This window comes from Carcharhinus amblyrhynchos, chromosome 2 (assembly GCF_965287045.1).
Source record: "Carcharhinus amblyrhynchos chromosome 2, sCarAmb.v2.hapA, whole genome shotgun sequence".
In the NCBI taxonomy this organism is placed as follows: Eukaryota; Metazoa; Chordata; class Chondrichthyes; order Carcharhiniformes; family Carcharhinidae; genus Carcharhinus; species Carcharhinus amblyrhynchos.
Genome location: NC_137325.1, coordinates 12783782 through 12807785, shown reverse-complemented (window position 1 = coordinate 12807785; position 24004 = coordinate 12783782). Strand labels below are relative to the sequence as shown.

Here is a 24004-nt window from a genome sequence, read left to right as displayed (position 1 = left end):
GAGCTAATTTCCATTAACAAGTCACTGGAAGGGTAACAGAGAGAAGCAGGAATGGTTTAAGAGTACCAATAATTTGTTTAAGAGTTTTAAGATGGAGGGGAATTTACAAAATTCAATCTAAAGCATGTCAATTGATTTTGTAAATCACAGCAATTGTAAGATAAAAGTGAGGAAATATTAAGTAAGTCAGGATGCTGAGGGTGTAATATGTTAGCTAGGGAGGCTATGGATTCAATATGCAACTAGATGAATTTTAGTTGATGTGGGATCAAGGAATGTAGTGAGAAGGCATGTAAATTGGGAATTACCAAGGAAATAGGAAGGGCCTGTAAATACCTTTTCCTATTCCCGATAATTATTTGTTCTGTGAGGGCAAAACCTGAAATGCAGACACTGGTTCATTATCGTGCTCCATGCATCACTACCAGCTTAAGCTTTGCATAGGAAATGATGCCACATGGAGGCTACACAATAACCGGGCCCGCGATTGCACAATATTTCCTATTGCTGATAGAATAACGAAGAGACTCGTGAAATTCTTAACTTTTTAATGTGTTAAGCTCATAGATAAATCGAGATACAAATACAAAGACTGCTGTACTCTTTCAAATCTCAAATACATCCATCAGTTAGAGGTGATACTAATTGCGTTTTCTTAGCAAAATGCCTCAATTTTCAAAAAAATAAACTAAATATATTGGTGCGTAAACAAAGGCTTGCAATACCAATGTTAAAAGAGCAAATAAAATTTCTGGCACCTGCATCCTTACTAGAATTTTTCAACATTCTATAAATTAACGTAATGATAACATGTTGCTGTACATTTTCACACTACGTCATTATAAGCAAGTTTTCTGTAAAGTACAGGTATGTGCAAAGGTGTTTGGACATTTCAAACAAAATGTAAATGGGTAGCATTTATATCGTGTAAAACCAGATTATTTAGATTAAGAACAGCAATAGTATTTCATTTAGTCACTTTGCCTGTGATTGGTAACCCAAGGCAAGGATTTTCAAATAATTTGTAACTATTAAATCTCTACAGGTGTTTAGATGAAAACAGATGTTATGTTTGCCTATATAATAGAGAACGCATTTCAAAGCGCTCATTGGATGTGAAGTATATTGGGATGACGCAGGAATGTGGGCAAATTCTCTTAATAAGTGTGTCATATGTACAGTGAGCCTTGATTTGACAGAATAATGTATTATATCTTTGGCTTAATTTTTCTGCTGACGATGTGATCTGTCCATGTGATCTGGGGTGACAGAGAGGTGATCGCAGTATTAAAACCATTACTGGCTATCAATTTAATCAAGAAATAAAAGGTTGAATACAAAGAAATTAAATAAACAGAACATTGTTCAAAGGAATGCAATATAATTTTAATTTAAATCATAATGCTAAAATAAACAATTCTAAATAAGAAAACATAGCTCCCAGACAGGGAGATAATAAAGAAATTAGAAAGTCCATTTCTTAAATTTCCTTTCTGACGCATCTTGACTGGAGCCACATAATGTCCTTTAGTCTTCTGTTTCATACCTAAAAGCATTAAACACAAAGTCAGCGTTCGGGCTTTGAGATAGGGGAATATGATGAAATTTAATATTTCTAACATTGCAAGAGATCATTTTAAAATTGTCTTTATTAATTGAAGGAAATAGTTGAAGATTTTCTAACGAAGAACCTAGAGGGTATCCGGCTTGAAGAAAAATACTCCTCTCCATGTGAGTGTGTAAAATTTACAAACATGCAGATTAAATTTAAAAACATGAAAACAGCAACTGGTCTACCAAAAGAGAAAATGCTGGAAAATCTCAGCAGGTCTAGCAGCATCTGTATGGGAGAAAAGAGCTGACGTTTTGAGTCCAAACGACCCTTCATCAAAGCTTTGACAAAGGGTCATCTGGACTCGAAACGTCAGCTCTTTTCTCTCCTTACAGATGCTGCCACACCTGATGAGATTTTCCAGCATTTTCTCTTTTGGTAAAAGATTCCAGCTTCTGCAGTAATTTGCTTTTATTAACTGGTTTACCAAGTTTGTCTTACGCAAGAATCATCATGTAACATAACTATCACCCCTTCTAATCTTCTACAAGAGACAGAAAAACAAGATTTTTAAAAAACTTTGAGGAAAATGTATTGTGGAGAATTCCTTCCGGATGGTGCTCTCCACACCCCCATCCCCTCCTAGGGGATCAAAATTGAATTCCAGGGGACAGTAGTGAATGAGGTACATCATCCAACAATCCTACCTGCCTTTTTGTATACAACTTTATCAATGTTCTCCAGTTTCCCTTTTGAAAGGCGACAGCAAATCTGCATCCACTGAATTAGCCAGAAACCTACTCCAAAGGACAATGAGCCTTGAAGGAAACAACACCCGCCTGACATCCAACCTAGTCCAATGCTTATGCATGTCTCTTTCTCCCTATTGTATTTCAGATTGGCCATGATAAATTGCCCCTTAGTGAGGATTAACAGGGAAAATACATGGGGTTACGTGGATAGGGCCTAGGTGGGATTGTTATTGGTGCAGCCGTGATGGGCTGAATGGCCTCCTTCTGCACTGTAAGGATCCTATGATTCAGGGATTCTACGTTCAAATCTTCCTGAACTACATCCTTTTCTAGAGTTAAAAGATGCATCTCCCTAAGCCTATCACAATAACTGAGGGTTTTTAAACCAGGTATTACTCTAGTAGCCCTCCTTGAACTTTTCCAGGAACTCCACATCTCCTGCCATGTGAGGGGCTCAGAAATAAACACAGCATTCAGGACAGGGCCTATCCAATGTCTTGTATGAGAACACTATGACTCGTTTTGTTTTGTATGGATTGTCTTAGCTACACACTGCGATGTGCTGTTTGCTTTCATTATACCTCTTGGTTCTGCCCATGAAGAGATCAACGCACTTTGATATCTAACCCTTTGGCCACAAGAGTTTTAATTCAAAAGCCACTGTTTCATTTAGTTTGATATCAACAACTAAAGTCCCGCGCTGTTAAATTTCTTGTCCAACACAATGTGTGCTTCCTCAGGTCACATTTGCAGATGATGTCAAACAAAGCAGCCTTATTCCATTTCCTTTCAAATCGTGCACCACTGAAGAGAAGAATCATGAAGCGGATACTTAATGTCAAAGAATTTAGTCATGAGAAATGACTGGAGGAACATGGGCCTAGAAACTGGGCTACAAAATGTACATTCCACCTTAGGACTCGAAATGACAGATTCCACGTCACCTTCCAGTGCAGCAGTTTAGAACAATGGTCCTTGCTTTCTTTGTTTCAGCCACTTCTGTCTGTCCCAGTTTCGCTGAGTGATATCAGGTGCCTTTAAATAGTGTGTGTCCTTCCCAATATCATGACCTTCCTGGTCAGGCACACAGTTAATGGACAGTGCGGATAGCACCATAAAATGTCTAAGTCATTAAAATCAGCAGACAGCACAGTACTCACTCACTGCCTGCATATCTAACAATAAGCAAGAACAATTGGAACATTCTGCATTTCTAGGTCGTGGGCTTTCCAGCCCGATGAAGGGGTATTCAAGGTATGAAGTATAATGGAAAATTTACACTGGAATATTACCTTGAATTGTAAGAATGGGACAAAAAGAACACGAACAAAAAGCAAGCTTGATCTCAGACATTTTTCCATCCACAGAAAGCTCAACATCTGCAATGAGCTTCCAAACAGAATGACAAAGGCAAATCCAAGAACCTTTTTGTTTTAAATTAGATGTTAAATGAGATGGCCTGTTTGGTATTTTTGGATGAAAGAATGAATAAAGTCAGGCTAACTGGTCTTGTAAAGATATTCTGAAATCTGGATTGACAGAAATGTGAACTCACTGTGAAAGACGTTTGCGTAATTCCTTCACTTGCTCATTCCTCTTTGTTAATATTTCTTTCATATTGCGATAAGCAGCTGTTTCCTGGAACTTCTTTTCCAACTCCTGTTGTTAGAATTAGTATTTCATTGAATATTTCACAACATATATAAAAGGACAGTCAATCAATAGCCATGGCTGGGTATGACCTCCCTTCCAATAAAACAACAGAACAGGTTTTGATAACAGAAGACCTACAAGCTGCTTTGTTATTCGCTGGTTGGCTGTTTCTGTTATGCTTTAAAAAAAAAGGGACCAATCTACTACCCCCATTTTACCTCCCCCGGCTGAAGTTGAAAGTTCTGCCCCGCTTGCAAAGGCCAGCTTTAATGACTTTAGCCTTTGCCTACAATTACAGGAAACATTCTATTTTGCTTGCAGCAGGATGGTACACTGGAATTATTGTTGAGGGAAGAATTGAAATTACTTACAACATGAAGGGGCAGTTTTTTAAAAACATACACCAAAAACAATTGTGGTGAAGGTGAGGTTATTGTTTTTCAAATGTTACATTTCGCTGTCAATGGCCTTCATTCTTACAGGATGATTTTATATTATTCCTATTTGTACAAAGCGCACTGGAATTTCCTTGACACACTTGCTGAAACAACAGCATGAGGAATGTGTTTTAATGCAAAATATTTAAGAAATTCATGCATGACTTATGCTGATATTTACATTGTGCCTGAATTGCCTCATCATTTAGTGATTCAATGAAACCTTGATTGAAACCCTTAGTTGCTCATTAATATCGCTGTTTCTACACTCTGAAGCAAAAGACCAGACAATTCTAGCTTCCTGCGTTTATGCCAGTTCACTCTGGTTCCTCTCATTTTCCTGAAGACACAATTCCCTGTTCATTATCCGCCTCTTCACTTTCCCCTGAAGGCACAGAAAAAAAGTATATGTACTTCCACCAGACTGGTATAATGTATTTGTTGCTCATGGTGTGATTGCCTCAACACTGGAAACACCAAATTCAGATTAGATGGCCCGCATGTGAGGTATCTATGTTCTCTCTCCATGGTTGTGATCTTGCAGTCACTTCCATTCCCCAAACCACTTTGATCTCTCAACCTTTGACCCTCTGCACTGTTCCAGTAAAGCTCAGTGCATGTTTCATGCATCTTAGTGTTCCGTTCAGTACTGCACAACCCTCTGGCCTCACTTTAGTAACTTCTGACCTAACCATAGATTTTATCTTTAGCAGGAAATGTTAGCAGTGTCAAACGGGTGTGACAGTATTTCAAAGGGTGGAACAGAGTGACAGGAGGGATATGTGTGGTTTAGGGCGAGAACCCTCTTTTGAAACTACACTTGCAGAGCAATCTGCACCCAGTGTGTAGAATCATGATTTAAACTTCTCCCATGCTCCTCCCTACTTTGCCAGTTTTCGCACTTTATTTCAATCATCATCATTTCTCTCGACCACCTCAGCAGTTCATTCTATGCCTCATAAACACCTTTAATATTTCTCTTACTATGTCTCTTATTGTTTCATGTTAATATCACCATTTAACCACCTCATATTTTCTCATGAAGTTCCACATCATTCATTTTTTTATATCTTGGCAGTGTGTTTGCGTTTCTCCTCCTCCCTTTTTAACTACAGCTCATATCTTCCAATTACCACATTTGAAAAATTAGCTCATCTAATCGCTCCACAGAAACTGACTAATTTGCTGAGTGATCCCAAAATTTTCTGTTATTGAGCACTTGTCAATGACAGTAGGGTTCATTTCATTTTAAGATATAGTGTATCTATAGTAATTCACTAATATTTACTTCAAAAGTCAAATCTGAAAAAAAGCAGCAAGTACCTTCTACATTACCATCTTGCTCAGTATTATCATCACTAAATCCCCCACTAAAAACATCCTTGGAGTTACCATTGACCAGAAACTCAACTGGACAAGCCATATAAGTACTGTGGCTACTGGAAAAGATCAAAGGCAAGGAATTCTGCAGTGAGTAACGCACCACCTGACTCCCCAAAGCCTGTCCGCAATCTACAAGGCACAAGTCAGGAGTGTAATGGAATACTCCCCACTTGCCTGGATGAATGCAGCTCCAACAACACCCAAAATGCTCAATACCCATCCAGGACAAAGCAGCCTGTTTGATTGTAATCCCTCCACAAATATTGAATCTCTCCACCAACAAAAGTGACAGCCATGTGTACCATCGCCAAGATGCACTGCAGGAGCTCAACAAGTTGCCTTAGGCAGCACCTCCTAAACACATGTCCACTATCATCTAGAAAGACAAGAGCAGCAGATACCTGGGAACACCACCACCTGGAGATTCCCCTCCAAGCCACTCGCCATCCTAACTTGCTGGGTCAAAATCCAGGAGCTCCTTCCCTGACAACACTGTGGATATACCTAGACTCAGGGAATGCAGCATTTCAAGAAGGCAGCTCACCACCAAGGGCAATTAGAGATGGGCAATAAATGCTGATATACCCAGCAATGCCCACATCCCATAAAATAAAACTTTTTTAATAATGGAGGATTAGCTTAGCAGATCAGCAATATATTACCCTGAACAAGGTTTAGATGAAATTGCACCACGCTATACAGATCAAGTAACCTTTATCCAAAACCTCCAGACCAATTGCATTTCAGTCAGATAAGCTTATATTACAATAGCTTAAACCCAGGCTAGCTATAGTTCGATGCAAGCTTGTCCAATCTTTTCATACAGGGGGCTAGATTTCAGTTTTTTTTTGCACTCAAGGGGCTGATGAGCAAATTTCAATTAGATAAGGTTTGGCCTAACATTAACATTTGATTCAAATACATGTTCAAAGTGTGAGAAAAAGGAGTAATTTGCTGAGCAAAAATAAAGCAATGTCAAAACAATAAATTAATAATTTAAAACAAGAGTAATTAATGGAGATGACCATTAGATTATGAGAGGGCGAAATCATATTTTTCTGGCTCACTCTAGGTATTATTTACTCATCCTCACCCACTGTATGAGGTGGTGCAAGTGCGTTGGTGTGTGTGGTGAGGACGAGTGTGAACTTTGAAACTGGGGTTGAGAGAGGCTCTCATAAACACACACACCTTTTCTCCTGCACATGCATACACTCTCTCAACCACGCATAGACACACACTCTCACCACCATCTGGCGGTCACACCCCTCCCCTGTTCAACAGCCAGTTCCACCCGACACTTGGCAGCCACTTGACCCTTTTCCCTCTCCCCATCCCTATCTAGAAAACCTCCCTCCTCAACAGATCTACCAACAAGGTTGTACCATATTTTCAGACCCCAGGCTAAAGGAAGCTGCATCTCCAATCAGAGACTGTTTCTCTCCCACATTTGCTGCTGATTGGCTCACTAGTGGAGGAGAAATAGCCTATGATTGGAGGAAAAGTTATTTGGAGAATCTTCAGATTCACTTGGTGACATTTTGAACACGGGCTCTGTGGGCTGGACAGAGGGGCCTGGTGGGGTGGGTAGTGTTGGACAGACCTGATCTCAAGTAAAATGGTTAGAAAAGAAAGATGTATCACTGAATAAATACAAGGGACTTGAAGAAGTCTCTTTTTGACATGTTTGCCACAAAAACTGCAAGACAAGCAACTGGGCTTCACACTTTCAAGATCGACAAGCTTCAGAAAAAAGTGCAGCTTTTGAAATTGTTTAGTTTTCAGATTTACAGATAAAAGATACCTGACCTGTATTAAATATTCTATGTATCCAAATTGGAAAATTGTTCTTATTACCATTCAGAACAATTAACGTGCTGCTTCACTGTCTCTGCTACTTCAGCCCTCCGAGCCTACACCGACCATGCTGCCCGACTGAACTAAAACCCCATACCCTTCTGGGGACCATATCCCTCTATTCCCGTCCTATTCATGTATTTGTCAAGACGTCCCCATCTTTCAGCAGTGGGGGGCATTTAGCTACTTTTGCTTAATCACGAGGTTCCCAATACAAACCTTTTCTGTCAGTGAGAGATGTTCCTGTACTTTGAGTAGATCGTGTTTAGTGGAAATGAGATTATCCTGTAGGCTCTTCTGCCGCTCAGTGCTCACACTTAGATTCTTCTCAAAATCGGCCTTCAACGCTGCCAATGTCTCCTCAAGGACAGCAACTTCCTGTGTTTTTAATTCGAACTAAGAAAAAAGGAAAATTATTGAAACTTTTGTACAACAAAAAAAGCAATGAGATAATTAAATTCCGTTGACCATTGTGCACAATTTGTACTTTCACATGCAGATATATGCAAGTCGCTCTCGTCTGTAGATTTGTAAATAGTACATACCAAAACACCAGTCAGGAAAGCAGTAGGGAGCAAGAACATTTCAATTAAAATTTGACTCTATACCAACATACAACATAGACAAAAATAATCCATTTGAATAAAGCATTGCTAGGTGGTAACAGGTGGTTCAGAACACACATATTTCAAAATTTAAAACAATGTACAGATTTTCTGAACCCATCCACTGCCCAAAGTCAATGGGCCTTTGCCGAATCCATTCAATCTTCTTTCCCACCTGCAACCATTCCCACCATGGGAAGGGCTGGAAAAATCCCAGCCAGCAGGCTCAATTCTCCCACTGAACCATCAACTCTTCTGGTGGGTCCGGTCCAGAGAATCACGTCGGCCATTTCACGGGATTCCAGAGAACAGTCACAGTCGAGACTGCGCTGGAAACCAGCAGGAAGAGAGGCAAGTCATTTGAATCTTTTTTTTAATGTATTTTAAATACATTTTGCATGTGATTATCGGGCTCGGCACGGAACTTGCCAGCCTGACAGTATCTCCCACCCCGCCAGGAGTACTTCATTCTGGCGGGGTTCCGACTAACTCCCCACATTTGGGGAACTAGTGGGAAACACTGCCAGAATAAAAGAGGGACAATCAGGGTCCCCCAGGTCGTCGGGCAGCAGGGGGTGGTGTGCCCCAAGCATGGGCACCCTGGCACTGTCCAGGGGGCAGGGCCTATTGTGGGCAGGGCATAGGGACGATTGGTGGGGTTAGGGGGTCCTGCTGCCACTACGCATGGGGATCAGTCAGGGCTGGAGGGAGGCCAGCAATTGGGGTGGGCTGAAGGAGGTGCTATCTCCCAGGGATGGGGGGTGTGTCTGCCAGGGTGAGGGGGCGTGGGGTGGAATCACCACTGCTTGGGGACGGGGTGGTGGGGGAGGTGGGTGGCTGGACTTCGGGGCGCTCTGGGGCAGGGGTGTCAGGGCTGACCCGGGGAATTGTTGTGGGTGACATGATTAGCCAGCAAACGGGGAGACTGACAGATCAGAGCCACTGCGTATGCACAGAGTTCCAGAACGATCAGACTCCAGTGCGAATAGGCCCCACCCCTCTGGGTTTTTAATGAGATTCCTGATTGTGACCTCTGCAGTGCACAGAGTGCGGAGATTCAGGTCTGACCCTGCACTGAAAAAAGTGTCATGATCTGGAACAGTTTTCCCACCAGTTCCGCACTTTTGGCAGAATCACCCCCATCATTGCTATCTTCAATACCATGGGGTGAATTTTTTTTCCTGATAATGAAATGGGACAAAGGATAAGTAGTTTGTGGAGTGCCTATACTTTGAACAGAATAGTGGAAAAGCCATGCTTCAAGCTACAACCAGCAGTTTAAAGCCAGTCAGTGGCATAAAAAAACTGCTAAGGACGTGAAACCGTTTGGAGGAAAACAGGTAAGTCCTGAGAAAATACCTTGTGCCCTGATGGAAGATTGCTTTTCTGACTGCAAAAGGAGCATCTGCCTTTAAAAAGTAGGAAAATGTGATTAGCGTGCCTTTAGTAGTAGTAATTATTGTCATTGCAGACTTGATGGGCCAAAGGGTTTTTTCTGCGCTGTGCAACTCTATGACTCTCTTCCACATCCCTGAAGCACCTTCCAACAAGTGGCTTACTTTGGAAGTTGCAGTGTTGGCAAACACAGATACAGCCTGAAAACTGCCAAGAATATTCATTCTTCAGCACCACCTGGTGTTTGAAGTCAAATTAAAAAAAGTCTACACAACAAAGCAGATCCATGTAAGTACAAGATAACTAATTGTATGATGTTCACCCAGGCTACTGATTCGAGTTTATTTTTGGTAAAAGTAATTCACATAAGAACCCAAGATGACAGGAATAGAAATGCCTGGTACATATTTTATTACACACGTCACAACATGCAAATAGGCTGTTATCAGGTGGCATCAGTGTGTTGTTAATCCTCCATGTGAATCATAATACAAATCCTGTGTACCTGCCCTGTTCACAAACACCCTTCAAGCATCTATCCAACTGCTTCTTAAATATTTAGAGGGGGGTAGATTTTCACTAAAATGCCACTAAATTGGTAGGACAAAACCACCTGTTGTGCTGTACCTACTAGTCTCTAAGAATGGCCTGTGGCGTCCTTTTTATATTAGAGGACACCAATTTAAAAGAATGTACAGTCTGACTCAGATAGGCTTTCTTGTCTGCCAGCAATCCAAAGTTGGTTTTGAACAGATGCCTCTCCCAATTCATTAATACATGACTACAGGCAGCTGGAGTGTCCAGTATGGGGTACAATCCCTCAGACTGTCAGCTTGGATCTTTTTTGCCCCTCTCATGGGGACCATGAATTGGATTCAATTTGAATTTAGTTTTTTTAAAAAGCTGGACTGCAACCTGAATCAAACTGTAAGCCTTTTAAAATTTAAGTCCTATGACGTAAAAAGGACAACAATTACCACTTTAGGAGGGGCTACTGGGTTCAGCACATGATCAGCAAAGTATCAACTGGACATCCGGTTGAAGAGGAATTATGCGAGAAACTTTTAATTTACTTTTAGAGGGTAAAAGCTGGTTAGGCACGTTGACCCGAACAGGAGCCGGGCTATGGCGACCAAGGGAATTTCACAGTAACTTCATTACCGTGTTAATGTAAGCCTTAGTTGTGACTAATAAATAAACTTTAACTTTTTTAATTCCAATTCAATCAAATCAAGTTTAATTCAGAGTCTCAACAAGTTGAGACATTCCCGATCCAATGTCAAGGGCTCTCGCCTCCTGTCTTGGGCTTGATCTACATGATCCAAGCTGATTAGAATAGACATTATATCTCCTCCAAGGCTTGATCTCATTTGCATCTTAGCTTTAACTTTTTTTATTTCAAAAATATACTTCATTCATAAAAAAAACTCTCAAATAAGCAATTGCAAAACGACATATCTGATCATCACAAACAGCGCAAAAGAGACATTTTTACAATACTACACAATGCTTAGTTACAAGACATTACATTTCAATTTTTAAACCATATGACTGTCAGATTTCACTGTATCTTAGCTTTAATTTTTTATTTCAAAAATATACTTTATTCATAAAAATTCTCATAGGCAAATCAACATATCCAATAATTGCAGTGCAAAAAAAAAATCAGTCATTTTTCCAATATTAAAAGATGTTCCTTTATAGGGCATTACATTCAGTACATTTCAGTACTTGAAACTATATACATTCATTAATTAGGTTTACCTGTGTATTGTTTTTCAGATTAGCACACAGTTACGCAATCCAAGGTATTATTCTACAGTTACTGGGCCCTCGGTCTGTTTTGGTTGAAAGGCTTTACACGGTGGCCTTTCCCCATTGTGCCTTTGCAGCAGCTGCCCTAAGTTTGAGCGCGTTCCTCAGCACGTAGTCCTGGACCTTGGAATGTGCCAGTCTGCAACACTCGGTCGACGCCAAATCTTTCAACTGGAAGATCAGTAGGTTTCAGGCGGACCAAAGAGCGTCCTTCACTGAGTTGATGACCCTCCAGCAGCAGTTGATATTTGTCTCGGTGTGCGTCCCCTGAAACAGCCCGTACAGCACACAGTCCTGCGTCACCGAGCTGCTCAGGATGAACCTCGACAAATACCACTGCATCTCACTCCAGACCTTCTTTGCAGAGGCACATTCCACAAGGAGGTGTGCGACTGTCTCATCACCCCTGCAGCCGCTTCAAGGGCAGCGTGTGGAGATGTTGAGACCTCGAGCATGCATAAAGGATTTGACGGGGAGTGCCCTTCTCACCACCAGTCAAGCCAGATCTTGATACTTGTTTGAGAGTTCTGGTGATGAGGCATTCTGCCAGATGGCACTGACAGCCCGCTCAGAGAACTGTCCGACAGGATCCACGATCTTCTTTTCTCTCAGGGCCTCTGGACGTTATGTGCTGACCACAGCTTGATCATCAAGTGGTCAAAGGTGTGTTTCCAGAAAACTTTCTCCACAAAGGACAGGTACTGCTCTACGGTCCAACTACTTGGAGTGTTCTGCGGCAGTGTGGCCAGACCCATCCTCCTGGGAACAGGTAGAGCCTCAAAAAGCACTTGCTGTTAGTGTACCAAGGATCTAACACAGCTTGGTGCATCCGCACACAAAGGAGGCCATCAGGATGAGGGTGGCGTTGGAACATTTTTCCCTCCATTCTCTAGAGATCTGTGCATCGCTTCGCTCTGGACACAATCCATCTTTGATCGCCAGATAAATTTGAAGGTGGCCTGGGTCGCTGCTGCTGGATAGGATTTGGGGATAGGCCAGACCTGTGCTTCATACAACAACATGGACAGTACCTCGCACCAGATGACCAGATTTTTTCCAGTGACAGAGAGGGAGCATTGTTCCCACAAGCCCAATTTTTGCCTCGCTTTGGCAATGCGCTCTTCCCGGTTTTTGGTGCATGCCTCTGCCGCTCCAAACCATATCCCCAGCGCCTTAAGGTAGTCTGCCCTGACAGTGAAGGGGACAAAGGATCTGTCAGCCCAGTTCCCAAAGAACATGGCCTCACTCTTGCCCCAGCTGACTTTGACTCTTGAGGCCAGCTCGAACTGCTCACAGACTTGGAGGAGCCTGCGAACAGACTAGGGGTGCAGGCAGAAGAAGCCACATCATCCATGTACAGGAAGGCTTTGACCTGCGTGCCTCCGCTGCCTGGGACTGTAACCCCTTTGATGCCTGGGTCCCTTCTGAGCCCCTTCACAACGGGTTCAATGCAACACACAAAAAGGATAGAGGAGAGAGGGCAGCCTTGCCTGACTCCAGACCTGATCTGAAACCTATCTGATTCCCACCCATTGATTGAAATTGTGCGACTGATATCTGTGTAGAGCAGTTGGATCCAATTGCAGATTCCCTGCCCAAAGCCCATTTTGGAGAGCACATCCATCATGTAGCTGTGCAATATTCTGTCAAACACCTTCTCCTGGTCTAGACTGATGAGAAGGGTTTCCACCTGCCCGTCCTGTAGCAGGCGGTCATATCCCTGAGTAGCGCGAGGCTATCAGAGATCTTCCTGCCAGGTACAGCACAGATTTGATCAGGATGGATCACTGACCCCACAGCAGACTTGACCCAGTTGGCGATGACCTTGGCTAGAATTTTATAGCCCACATTCAATAGTGAAATGGGTTGCCAATTTCTAATTTCTTCCCTTTTCCCCTTCTGCTTGTAGATGAGGATAATGATGCCTTTCTTCATGGATTCTAACATGCTGCCTTCCAGAAGCATATCTCATATACTTCCAGGAGGTCTGGGCCCAACAACTCCCACAATGCTGAGTAAAACTCTGCAGGTAAACCATCGCTTCCGGGAGTTTTCAGCTCATCCAGAGATAATGGGCTTTTCTGGGCTGCTACCAAACGGGGCTTTTCCACCTCCTAAGATTGGCTTTCACCTACCCTTTTCCAGTCGGTATTGCCTTGGTTGGGAGTCACAGACTGCCTGCTGTGCTCATTCTCTGTCTGCATGGATTATTGGGGCCGTTGCGTGTGCCCTGCTGTCTGCCTGAAGTTTACTTTGCACAAAATTTACCCCAGAGTCTCTACTTCAATCGCTAACTCCCCTAATACATTTACTTTACTTTAATACACTGCACAGCTTAACAAATTTCTTTCAATAAACTCTGTCCCCTTTGTTCTGTCTTAAATTTATGGACTTTTAAATTCTCCTTACCTTTTGATCCTCTGGAACTTTATTCAAGTCCTTCAGAAACTGTTCTAATTTGAGCTTTTCCTCGAGTGCACTTGTAGCCTAAAAATCCAGTGATTAAACATTGTCAGACACACATCCGTATGGTATAAAACTGGTTACAAAATACATTCTTTAAACTTCCCAGATGGTCAATGCTCATTCTTACCTGTGTTTCGACAGTTCTGAGTCTGGCCTTTAACTTGTCATTCTCATCTTGGAGTCTTGTAATTTCCTGTGCATATCAAATGAAATCAGAGTGAAACACATGCAGATAACAACACCCAATCAGTGTCACACATTAAATCAATTCAAAACACTTTGGCTTCTGATATCTCCTTCAATTTCTCTTCCGCAAGACCACAGGCCTCACTTTCTCTGGTATATCAGCTGCGGCTGAGTGGTAATATCCTTGCCAAAGTCAGAAGGTTCAAGCTCATGAACACAAAAATCTAGGCTGACATCCCTGTGTACTGCCGACTCGGTGGCACAGTGGTTAGCACTGCTGCCTCACAGTGCCAGGGACCCAGGTTCAACTCCGACCTCGGGTGACTGTCTGTGTGGAGATTGCACGTTCTCCCCGTGTCTGCACGGATTTCCTCCCACACTCCAAAAATGTGAAGGTTACGTAGCGTGGCCATGTTAAATTGTCCCTTAATGCCCCAAGATGTGTGGGTTAGATGGATTAGCCATGGTAAATGTGTGGGTTACAGGGATAGGGTGGGAGTAGGTCTGGGTAAAATGCTCTTTTGAAGAGTCGGTGCAGACTCGATGGGCCGAATGGCCTCCTTCTGCACAGTAGGGATTCAATGCACTGAGGAAACATTGCATTGGCAGAGGTGCAGTTTTGTTTTTAATTAGATGTTAAACTGAGACCCTGTTTGCCCTTTCAGGCTAATATAAAGGACGAGCAAGTGAGTTATCCCACGCCCTGGCCAATATTTATATCTCAATTGACATCACTTGAACAGCAATGTGATGACCCAGGCAATCAGTGTCTCTACAGCAGTGGTTCCCAACCTGTGGTCCACAGATCACTCACAGTCCACGAGGGTCCGCAGGCGATCCATGGAGGGGAAATAATACAATTACCTGTATCTCATACAGACAAACACTTTTTTGAAGATGTAATTTTATATGAAAGTAAGTTGAAAAAGTTGCAGAAGTATCCAGCGTACTTGACACTAAGGACAGGGCCTCAAAGATTCCTGCTGAAGTAGTTAATCAGGGCAGATAGAAAGGCCTTCTACTGCAGACTTAAGAAATATGATAAGTATAATGAAATACAAGAATGTGTTCAGCCTTGACAGGTTTTAAAATTTATTTATTAGTGCCACAAGTAGGCTTACATTAACATTGCAATGAAGTTACTGTAAAACAGCCACACTTCGGCACCTGTTCAACTACACCTGAGGGAGAGAATTAGCATGGCCAATACACCTAACCAGCACGTCCTTTGGATTGTGGATGGAAACTGGAGCACCTGGAGGAAACCCATGGAGACATGGGGAGGACATGCAATCTCCACACAGACAGCGACTCAAGCTGGGAATTGAAACTGAGTCCCAGCGCTGTGAGACAGCAGTGCTAACCACTGTGCTACTGTGCTGCCCTAACAAATGCTGCAGTGCCCAGACCTCATGAAATTGCTTATCCGTACACCTCACTCAATTCTGCAGGAGAAGCGACAAAGCTGCTTGAAAGGTCAAAAAAGAATGAGCTGAAAGCAGGTCCAGAACACCCTATACACAGGTGCTTTGGTCAACAAATTCCACCTTCAACAGCAACTAAATCTGGTCAACTGACTTGTCATTGTTCAGAGTTTGTAGATGGTGACGAAAGGGGCCAATCCTTCAGCACTGATCCGTGCAAAATTATCAACCCCAGGCAGTGAATTTCCAAACTGCAGAAACTTTAAGCAATGATTTTATTGCAGACAAGTTTTTTTATATGCAGGGCAAACTAGAAACGATGATCAAGAAAATAGCGACGTCTTGATAAATCAAATTACCGCTCATTTGAGAATCTGTCAGATATTTTGGGCCACTGCAGCTTCCAAACAGTGTGAAACAGACATAGAATCCCTACAGTGTAGAAGGTGGCCGTTCGGCCCATCGAGCCTGCATCCAGGCCCTATCCCTATAACCCCACATATTTACCCTGTTAATCCCCCAACAATAAGGGGCAATTTAGCATGGCCAATCAATCTAACTCACACATCTCTGGAGTGTGGGAGGAAGCCAAAGCACCTGAAGGAAACCCACACAGACGGGGGAGAAGGTGCCATCTCCAGTGACCCAAGCTGGGAATTGAAGCCGGGTCCCCTGGCGCTGTGAGGCATCAGTGCTAACCATTGTGCCATCGTGCCAGCTCATCAGAGAACACCTGCAAAGTTTGAAAACATGGCTACATGAGTGCTTCCCTGTTCCCGACACAAAGTTCGACTGAATACAAAATCCTTTCGCAAGCCTTGATGACATCCTTGCAAGCCTGACCTTGAGAGAGCGAAACAGCTTGTGGAACTGTCGTGTGACAGAGTGCATTAAAGCTGGACTTTTCTCAGAACCACCTGACTGACTTTTTGGCTTAAAGTTGCCCCGGAATAGCCAGAACTGTCTGACAAGGCAGTCAAGTTTCTGATGCCTTTTCCTACAACCTATGGAGTTTGTCACATTGAAGGCTAAATATTGGAATAAACTTAATATTGAGCCAGATCTGCAATTGAGACTGCCATCACTGGAATATGACAGCCAGCATTTGACGTCTGTGAAACAACATCAGTCTTCTCATTCGGTAAGCGATATCGGTTTCCACTGCTAGGCCTACTGCAGATAAATGAGCTGTGACAAGTGCAATGTATTTGAGTGCATGCACCATAAACTATTAGAAATAGCCAAGTTTAATACCTGCTGATATATAAATTCGACTCCTGTCAATCATAGGCTACTTAAAAACGATGTTTAAAATTACTTGCAAATGTTGAGGTCCGCAAAAGCCTTTGATGACGAGCTAGTCATCTGCATAAAGGAAAAGGTTGGGAACTGCTATTCTAAAGCACTTTGCTATGCATAAATTGGCTGCCACATTTCCTGGGCTTTACCAGCTGTAAAGCAATTTGGGACATCCTGAGATCATGAAAGGCATTATATCAATGCAAATCTTTATTTCCTCCTTTCCTCTCATCAACAGACACCTCATCAAACCCCACCCATATTTCAGCTTCCCCCAAGCTTTTAGCAAGTTGTGAACCTGAAATTTTAAACTTAAAGTGTGTATCATAGTGTTTTAAACACTTTTAAAAAAATGACTAGTTTCCAAGCTCAGTGCTGGGAAACAAAGTTATGTGAGGGAGGGCTGTGCAGGCATCAGACTTGGGAAGTGGGCCAGAATGGGTGCAGACGAGTGGCCAAACATATAAGCGGGACAAGAAGAGGTTAACCCAGAGGCCAAGCAAACAGTAGAATGGACACCAAAAGAGAAAACACCAGAAAATCTCAGCAGGTCTGGCAATGTCTGTAAGGAGAGAAAAGAGCTTACGTTTTGAGTCCAGATGACCCATTGTCAAAGGGAGGATGGACATGTAGCCAGGAGTCTGAGCTAGGGACATCAATGAGAATTGGCAGGTCAGAATAGAGGAATAAATATAAAACTGAATACAGTCAAGCTGCAGTAGAAGTTAATTGCCAGTGACCTCAGTGATTTGCCCAACATTAAAAATAAAGTTTACCTGTAGTGCCACCTATGGGAAGCAAGCTGCATGATGGAACACAAGAGAAGCAGCCACATAATTTATCAGCAGCAGGTCTGGAAGCAAACATCCTAGATACCCTCTCCCTTACTGAGGGTTGACAAAATTTAGACTCAGGTGCTGTGTGCAAGATTATTTCTTTTATGTTTTCTAATAACAAAGTAATTTATTCTAAAATCATAACTTATGCATACAATTCTCCTGTAATACAGTATTGTTTCTGTCTAAAGTACAGCATATTTATTTGTCACAAATAAGACATTAACACTGCAATGAAGTTACTGTGCAATTCCCCTAGTTGCCACATTCCAGCGTCTGTTCGGCCAATGCACCTAACCACACAGATAGTGACCCATGCCGTGAATCAAACCCAGATCCTTGGCACTGGGTTTGATTAGTTTACTTTGTTCAGGAATTATCTTACAATTTATTACACAATTAGTTTTTCCCCTAATTCAGTTGTCCTAAACACTAAAAACCTGTTCTACAGTTGAGTGGAATGGTAATAAGTTAATGGCTATAATTTAGCAATTATAACTTAATAACCTAATGGCAATAATCAGTGTCAGGAACAGGGAACTTGTCGTTGTTTAGGTTTAGGGACCAGGATTGTGTTCATTTATCCAGTGTCCCAAAAGGCAGTTCTGCCTTTTTTCAAGGAGGAAAGTCTGGTGAAAGCAAAAACTATTGAGAAATCTTGTTGACAATATCATTAGTCCTGCACGTAGTGATGGCATGTTTCTCGAGATACTTTACATTCCACTGAATACTTGCAAATGAACGGGTTAGATTTTGTTTCCATCAGGAATGTGCAGGCAGGTGGCAGAATGCCATAGGGCTTGGGGGAAACAGTTATTTTGCTTACATGAAACTTCGTAAGCTTTTTCTTGTCTCATGTCACATGAGCCACTAATGAATAGGAGATTTTGAGAATACACAGCCAAATGCTGGATATTAAAAGTTAGCAGACGGATGCACAGTGGGCAACCTTGTCTCACTGCTCTGTTATGAGAGAAGGGCTCATCTTTTCATTTAGATTTCCTTAGATCTTGGAGCTAGAATACACACCCAGACTAAATCCTAGATTTGACCATGCATGTCACATGTCCCAGAATTACACAACAATTCTCTCACTAACAACTGCAGCAGATATAATTACTTTACAAATTATTCATTCAAGTTAATACCCAAAGAAAACATGCAAGTTCAAACAGGTAGAGCCTTTCAGATTGAATTTGGAAAAAAAGAGTAACTGGAACTATGGGCAACACACACCTAAATCTCTCTACACCTCCACAGTCTGAGGAGTCAATTCTTGTGAAACGTCTTCTGCAAATTGACATAAATAACATCTTCAGACAGACAATTATCAAGTTTGTTATCTCCTCAAAAATTTCAAAACCAAGAAGGCAAATCCTGAAGAACAGCTTGTTTTCAACTTCCATTAGATTCTAGGGGATTTTCACAGTTACTTCATTGTTAATGTAATCTTACTTGTGACACTAACAAATAAGTAAGTAAAAGTCAATTAAGCTTAGCACGTTTTATTAATGTTTCAAAACAGTCACACACAACAATCTTAGCCACATTTATGTAACCACATACTTTTTCAGACAAGTCTTACCTTACTCAAGAGTTCAGACGTTCCTCCTTCATTTAACGGAGCAAGTTTGGGTTTAATGATTTCTGAGTTTGCCTGCAGCAAAGGTCAGGGAACAGAAATTAATACTTTGGATCATCATGCCAGAAGAAACGAACAGCTTTAATCATGCTGGTTTAGTGCTAATCTACAGTTGACAATTTCTATAGTATGCGAGAGGGTATGAAGGCAAATTTACAAATATCTTCATTTTTAAAAAAAATCAAGGGATGCTCTTGAAAGATTAGAGTGAGTGAGAATCCATTAAAAACAAGAGGCAATTAAAACAGCTCTCTTATAGGGACAATAGTAATACCAAGAACTTAGAGGAAGAGGGAGGGGAAGTGATTTAAACCAAAGGGCAACAGTAATTAAGCATATATAAATGATCATAGTAATTAATCTAAGGGATAAAACTAAAATTAATGAATAGCTAATGCCAACATTAAAGGGATCTGAATTGCATTAAACACACAGTCCCAAATATTTTTGCTTCCACCTTTTTCTGTCAGGAAAAAGAAACAAAAGTCTGAGGTTATATACCAACCAATTCAAGAACAACTTCTTCCCTGCTGCCATCAGGGTTCTGATGGAACTACCTCATATTTGATCTTTCTCTACACTCTAGCTATGACTGTAATACTATATTCTGCATGCTCTCCTTTCCTTCTCAATGTCCAGTATGCTTTGTCCGTATAGCGCGCAAGGAACAATACTTTTCACTGTATAGTAATACATATGACAACAACAAATCAAATCAATTCAAAATAAAAATATGATATTCATAAATAATAAATAGGAGTCATATGTCCTGATGGTGCTTCTCTCACAATGTTTGCTGATTCCATTCATATGTGAGGGATTGGAATGCCCTGCCTGCTGCAGTTGTAAATGCGCCTAGTTTGGGGGCGTTTAAGAGATCCGTGGATAGGTTTATGGACGAAAAGGGATTGGTTTAGGTTAGTGGGTCATTGTTTTGTAACTGGTCGGCGCAACATCGTGGGCCGAAGGGCCTGTTCTGCGCTGTAATGTTCTATGTTCTATGATTCATCACCCCTGTCAATTCTGAAGCATCTCAATCAGTAACATCAACTGTTTGCTCTCTCCACAGAAGCTGAATTATCTGCTGTGCACTTCCATTATTTTCTATGAGTAGTTCAGGTTTCCATCTACTTGCAGTGTTTTGCTACTTAATTAAATGAAAAAAATATCAGCCATGTTCACCTTTCAGGAAAACTATATTCCACGAAATATTAGTAAGTGCAGTTAAATAAAAGAGAAATGTTAATCAATTTATCATCTGCACGACAAGAGTTGAATGCAATGAAGTTGTTGTCACTGCGAAAATGTCCCAAAAGCAGAAATTTGTTCATGTCATGCTACTTCCATGATATGATTGAAGAATGTCATGTGGATCATGTAGATGGTTCAAAGTGCTGCCTGCTCCTGGGAAAATGGAGATAAAGCCTCTAAAGGCATTATGTGGTTAGACTGCACCACCACCCACACCCCCCTCACCCCAACCCCCCATAATCTACTGCTCATTCTTGCAAATGTTGAAATTATGCTACAAGAGAGTTCTCATGCGTTTTTATTATTCTTAGAGTTATGAGCTGGGGTTTTCAGAGTAGGTTTTAATTAGGTTGATTGACATGTGCTTGTCATGTGTGCAGGTGGAACTAGGCTTACAGAGGAATAAAAGCAGTTCTGTTTGAATTTGAATGGAGCAGCAGCTCTTCTCTTTCTGGAAATTGAAGTTTGTGACCTGCTAGAAAAGAGGTATCTCCCTCCAGACATCTGCAAAAGGCAAGAGGTGTTTTCTCTCTTTCTCTCTCTCACTGGGGCTCTGCTGTGTGAAGACCGATTTTCCTCTGGAGGGTGCTATCTGAGAGTCAGAAGAAGGGTGTCTCTCTGTCAATCCAGAGGAATTAAAACACTGCAGGACTGGGAATTCACGTAAGCCTAGTTGTCTTACTAACTGATTCTGAAAAGGAATTTACATCTATGGTAATGTTGCTTAAATTGAAATTAATAGAAATAGCTAGCAGTTAAGAATTAAACATGTCATGTTTAAGTATTTTAAGTGGTAAAAATTATGCTAAGTGTTTTTATTATATTTTCACTGTTGTTAAATAGTTTGTTTAAATAAAAGCTTCCTAGTGGGACAAGAGACTCACATGGAGCAGAACACCTTATGCTCACATGAATGCCGAAATCAAAAGCAGTTGAGATGTGGGTTAACTTCATAATATATCTTGGAGTTTCTCATCTGGACCCTAACAACGTACTGACATTGGATTTATCAATACAGACTACTGTTCTGTGCGTCATCTTTTCACACACCCTCTATTCTGTGTTCTTCAGGAAATGCAATACTTTATTCCATATTGTCCAGTGTAATTCTGACCCCTCCTCATTTGTAGATCCATTACATCAAGCAGTCATATATTATTGATATGAGCAAGAATGCTGGTTTTGGGAGGCAAGCAATATTGCACTAAAACTGGCACTATACTCTGCTTGGCGAATAATAGCCTAATTTTAAAAAAAAAGATGAAACTTCAATTTACCAAATTTAAATTAAACTCACCTTCTTTCCCGAAGAAGTAAATTCCGTCTTTTCAAATTCTGCCACTTGTTCCAAGAGTTCTCTGAAGTGAAATGAAAGGAAAAACACCAATTAACAATCAAAACTGTTTGTTTTCAAATGGAGTAGCTGTATTTTTAACAAAGTTATAGCTGCTTACAGAAACAGTCTTTGCATCAGCTTTCAAATATAAATGCCTGCCCCACACACAGTGGGGACTAGTTAATAATATTCCTTATAAGTTAGTATTTGCAAATCTCTCTTGACGTTGCTTTCTGAAGTTAGAGGAGGAACTGTTTTTAATCGATTGCCTTTGCACAGACCCCAACTCACAAGCAACTCAGCAGTTGCTGAGGAATGAATACAAACACACTCCAACTGCAAACTGATAGCAGTGTTGTTCACGGTTGGTTGGAAGTTACATCACTGTGATTAGGGTTTTGATATGTTGATGCCAGCCAGCACTCTGGAAACCAAATGTTCCTCAGAAAATGGTTAGACACCTTGACACATTGGTTAGCACTACTGCCTCACAGTGGCAGGGACCTGGGTTCAATTCCCGACTTGGGTCACTGTCTGCGTGGAGTTTGCACGTTCTCCCCATGTCTACGTGAGTTTCCTCCGGGTGCTCCAGTTTCCTCCCATAGTCGGAAAGACGTGCTGATTAGGTGCATTGAACCAAACAGGTGTTGGAATGTGGCAACTAGGGGAATTTCACAGTAACTCCATTGCAATGTTAATGTAAGCCTTATTTGTGACGAATAAATAAACTTCAACTTTTCAAAGATTTTTCCACCACCTTGTCCCACTTCCCAGAATATTGGCCAGTTTTCCAGAATTTTCTCCTCTGAACATCATAAAGATTTACAAACATTACAGAGTTCGGAATTGTTGTTTCACTTCCAACACCTAGTGGCGCACAAGGCAGACTTTGGTCTGTTTGTAAAGCAACTTTTTTCTGGAACAGGTCACTATCCTGTTGCCAGAGGCTTATTGCTTCACAGGGCACTACTCTGCATCAAGCACGGCTGACCAGAAGTGTCTCCCACTCTTACCTCCTGCCATTGGTGTGTATGAAGGATAATGCAGGTTGACATTCGGCCTGTTTGACTGTGCTTTAAAGATAACTTCCTTGGCCATCAAGTCCTGGGGTGGGACTCAAATCTGACCTTCTGGCTCAGAGCCAAGGATATTACCCACAGCACCACAATACCCCCAGATATAAACGCGTGTGTGTCTATCATTAATGATTTTGGGACCTCAGCCTCAACCAAAAGCTTGAGCCTGAATTTGATGTTTTCCCCCAGAATCATATTCTGTCAGTTGAAGGAGATGTTATTAACGAAGTATATGCATTTCTCAAGTTGCAATACCAGGATCCTCAATGCAACGGGAAAAGTGTGATACACAATGATTTAAAAGGGTTTCTGAATTTGAAAGCAAGCTACAGAATTAATCTTACATGCCCCAACTACATCGTGTTTAGTTCAGGTAGGGAATATATTAGAGGACAAATTATTTGAAATCAAACTGCTGAATGAACATTTTAGGTCATTTCAGTCATCAGTGTTGAACCAACAGAAACGAAGCTCTAGTCAGAGATAGCCAGATGCATTAAGTCACAGTTATCAACTTATTGCAAGGCAGAACCTGAGGCAATCCAATCACTTTACTCAAAACCTTTTTGGGATGACAAACAGAAATACAACTAAGCAAAATCTACCAATGCAAAAAAAAAACTCATTCAAAATGCTTCTTTCAGTTGTCTTCTCCAACCATTTATTCAATTAGATGGGGTTAAGAATTAAGAATTTATAAAGTAACAAACTTGCGACAAATGTTTTTCCCAAGATTATTTTTAAATGTATAAACCTGTCTAATTCCCATGAGAAATTGACCTGTTAATATTTGCCTCGTGAAGCCTAACTTTATTAGATAGCTGGAGTTGACATTATCCCCCACCCGAATTACCATATACTGCAGCCTTCCGGTTTCTGACCAACGCTGTTTTGCTCCAGTCCATCCCGCACGCTCCCTGCTTCCCGTCAACTTCAAGGGTGTAGGTATCGAAACAAAGCATGGATTAAACTGCTATGCTACAGGGGTGGCACAGTGGTTACCATAGCTGCCTCACAGCGCCAGGTTTGATTCCTGGAT

At 41.5% G+C, this 24004-nt stretch overlaps 1 protein-coding gene across 1 annotated transcript in view; it reads right to left on the bottom strand.

Annotated features, from left to right (window-relative positions):
* Positions 1-533: 533 nt before the first annotated feature.
* Positions 534-24004, bottom strand: part of lztfl1 (leucine zipper transcription factor-like 1) — a 35112-nt gene continuing 11641 nt past the window's right edge. Inside the window, exons 4-10 of the mRNA XM_080202366.1 lie at positions 21851-21911; positions 19246-19317; positions 14043-14108; positions 13859-13936; positions 7854-8012; positions 3860-3963; positions 534-1546 (exon numbers count right to left, since the gene is read on the bottom strand). Of these exons, the coding sequence (XP_080058492.1) occupies positions 1528-1546; positions 3860-3963; positions 7854-8012; positions 13859-13936; positions 14043-14108; positions 19246-19317; positions 21851-21911 (559 nt within the window). The 3' untranslated portion in view covers positions 534-1527. The remainder of the gene's footprint in view (positions 1547-3859; positions 3964-7853; positions 8013-13858; positions 13937-14042; positions 14109-19245; positions 19318-21850; positions 21912-24004) is intronic.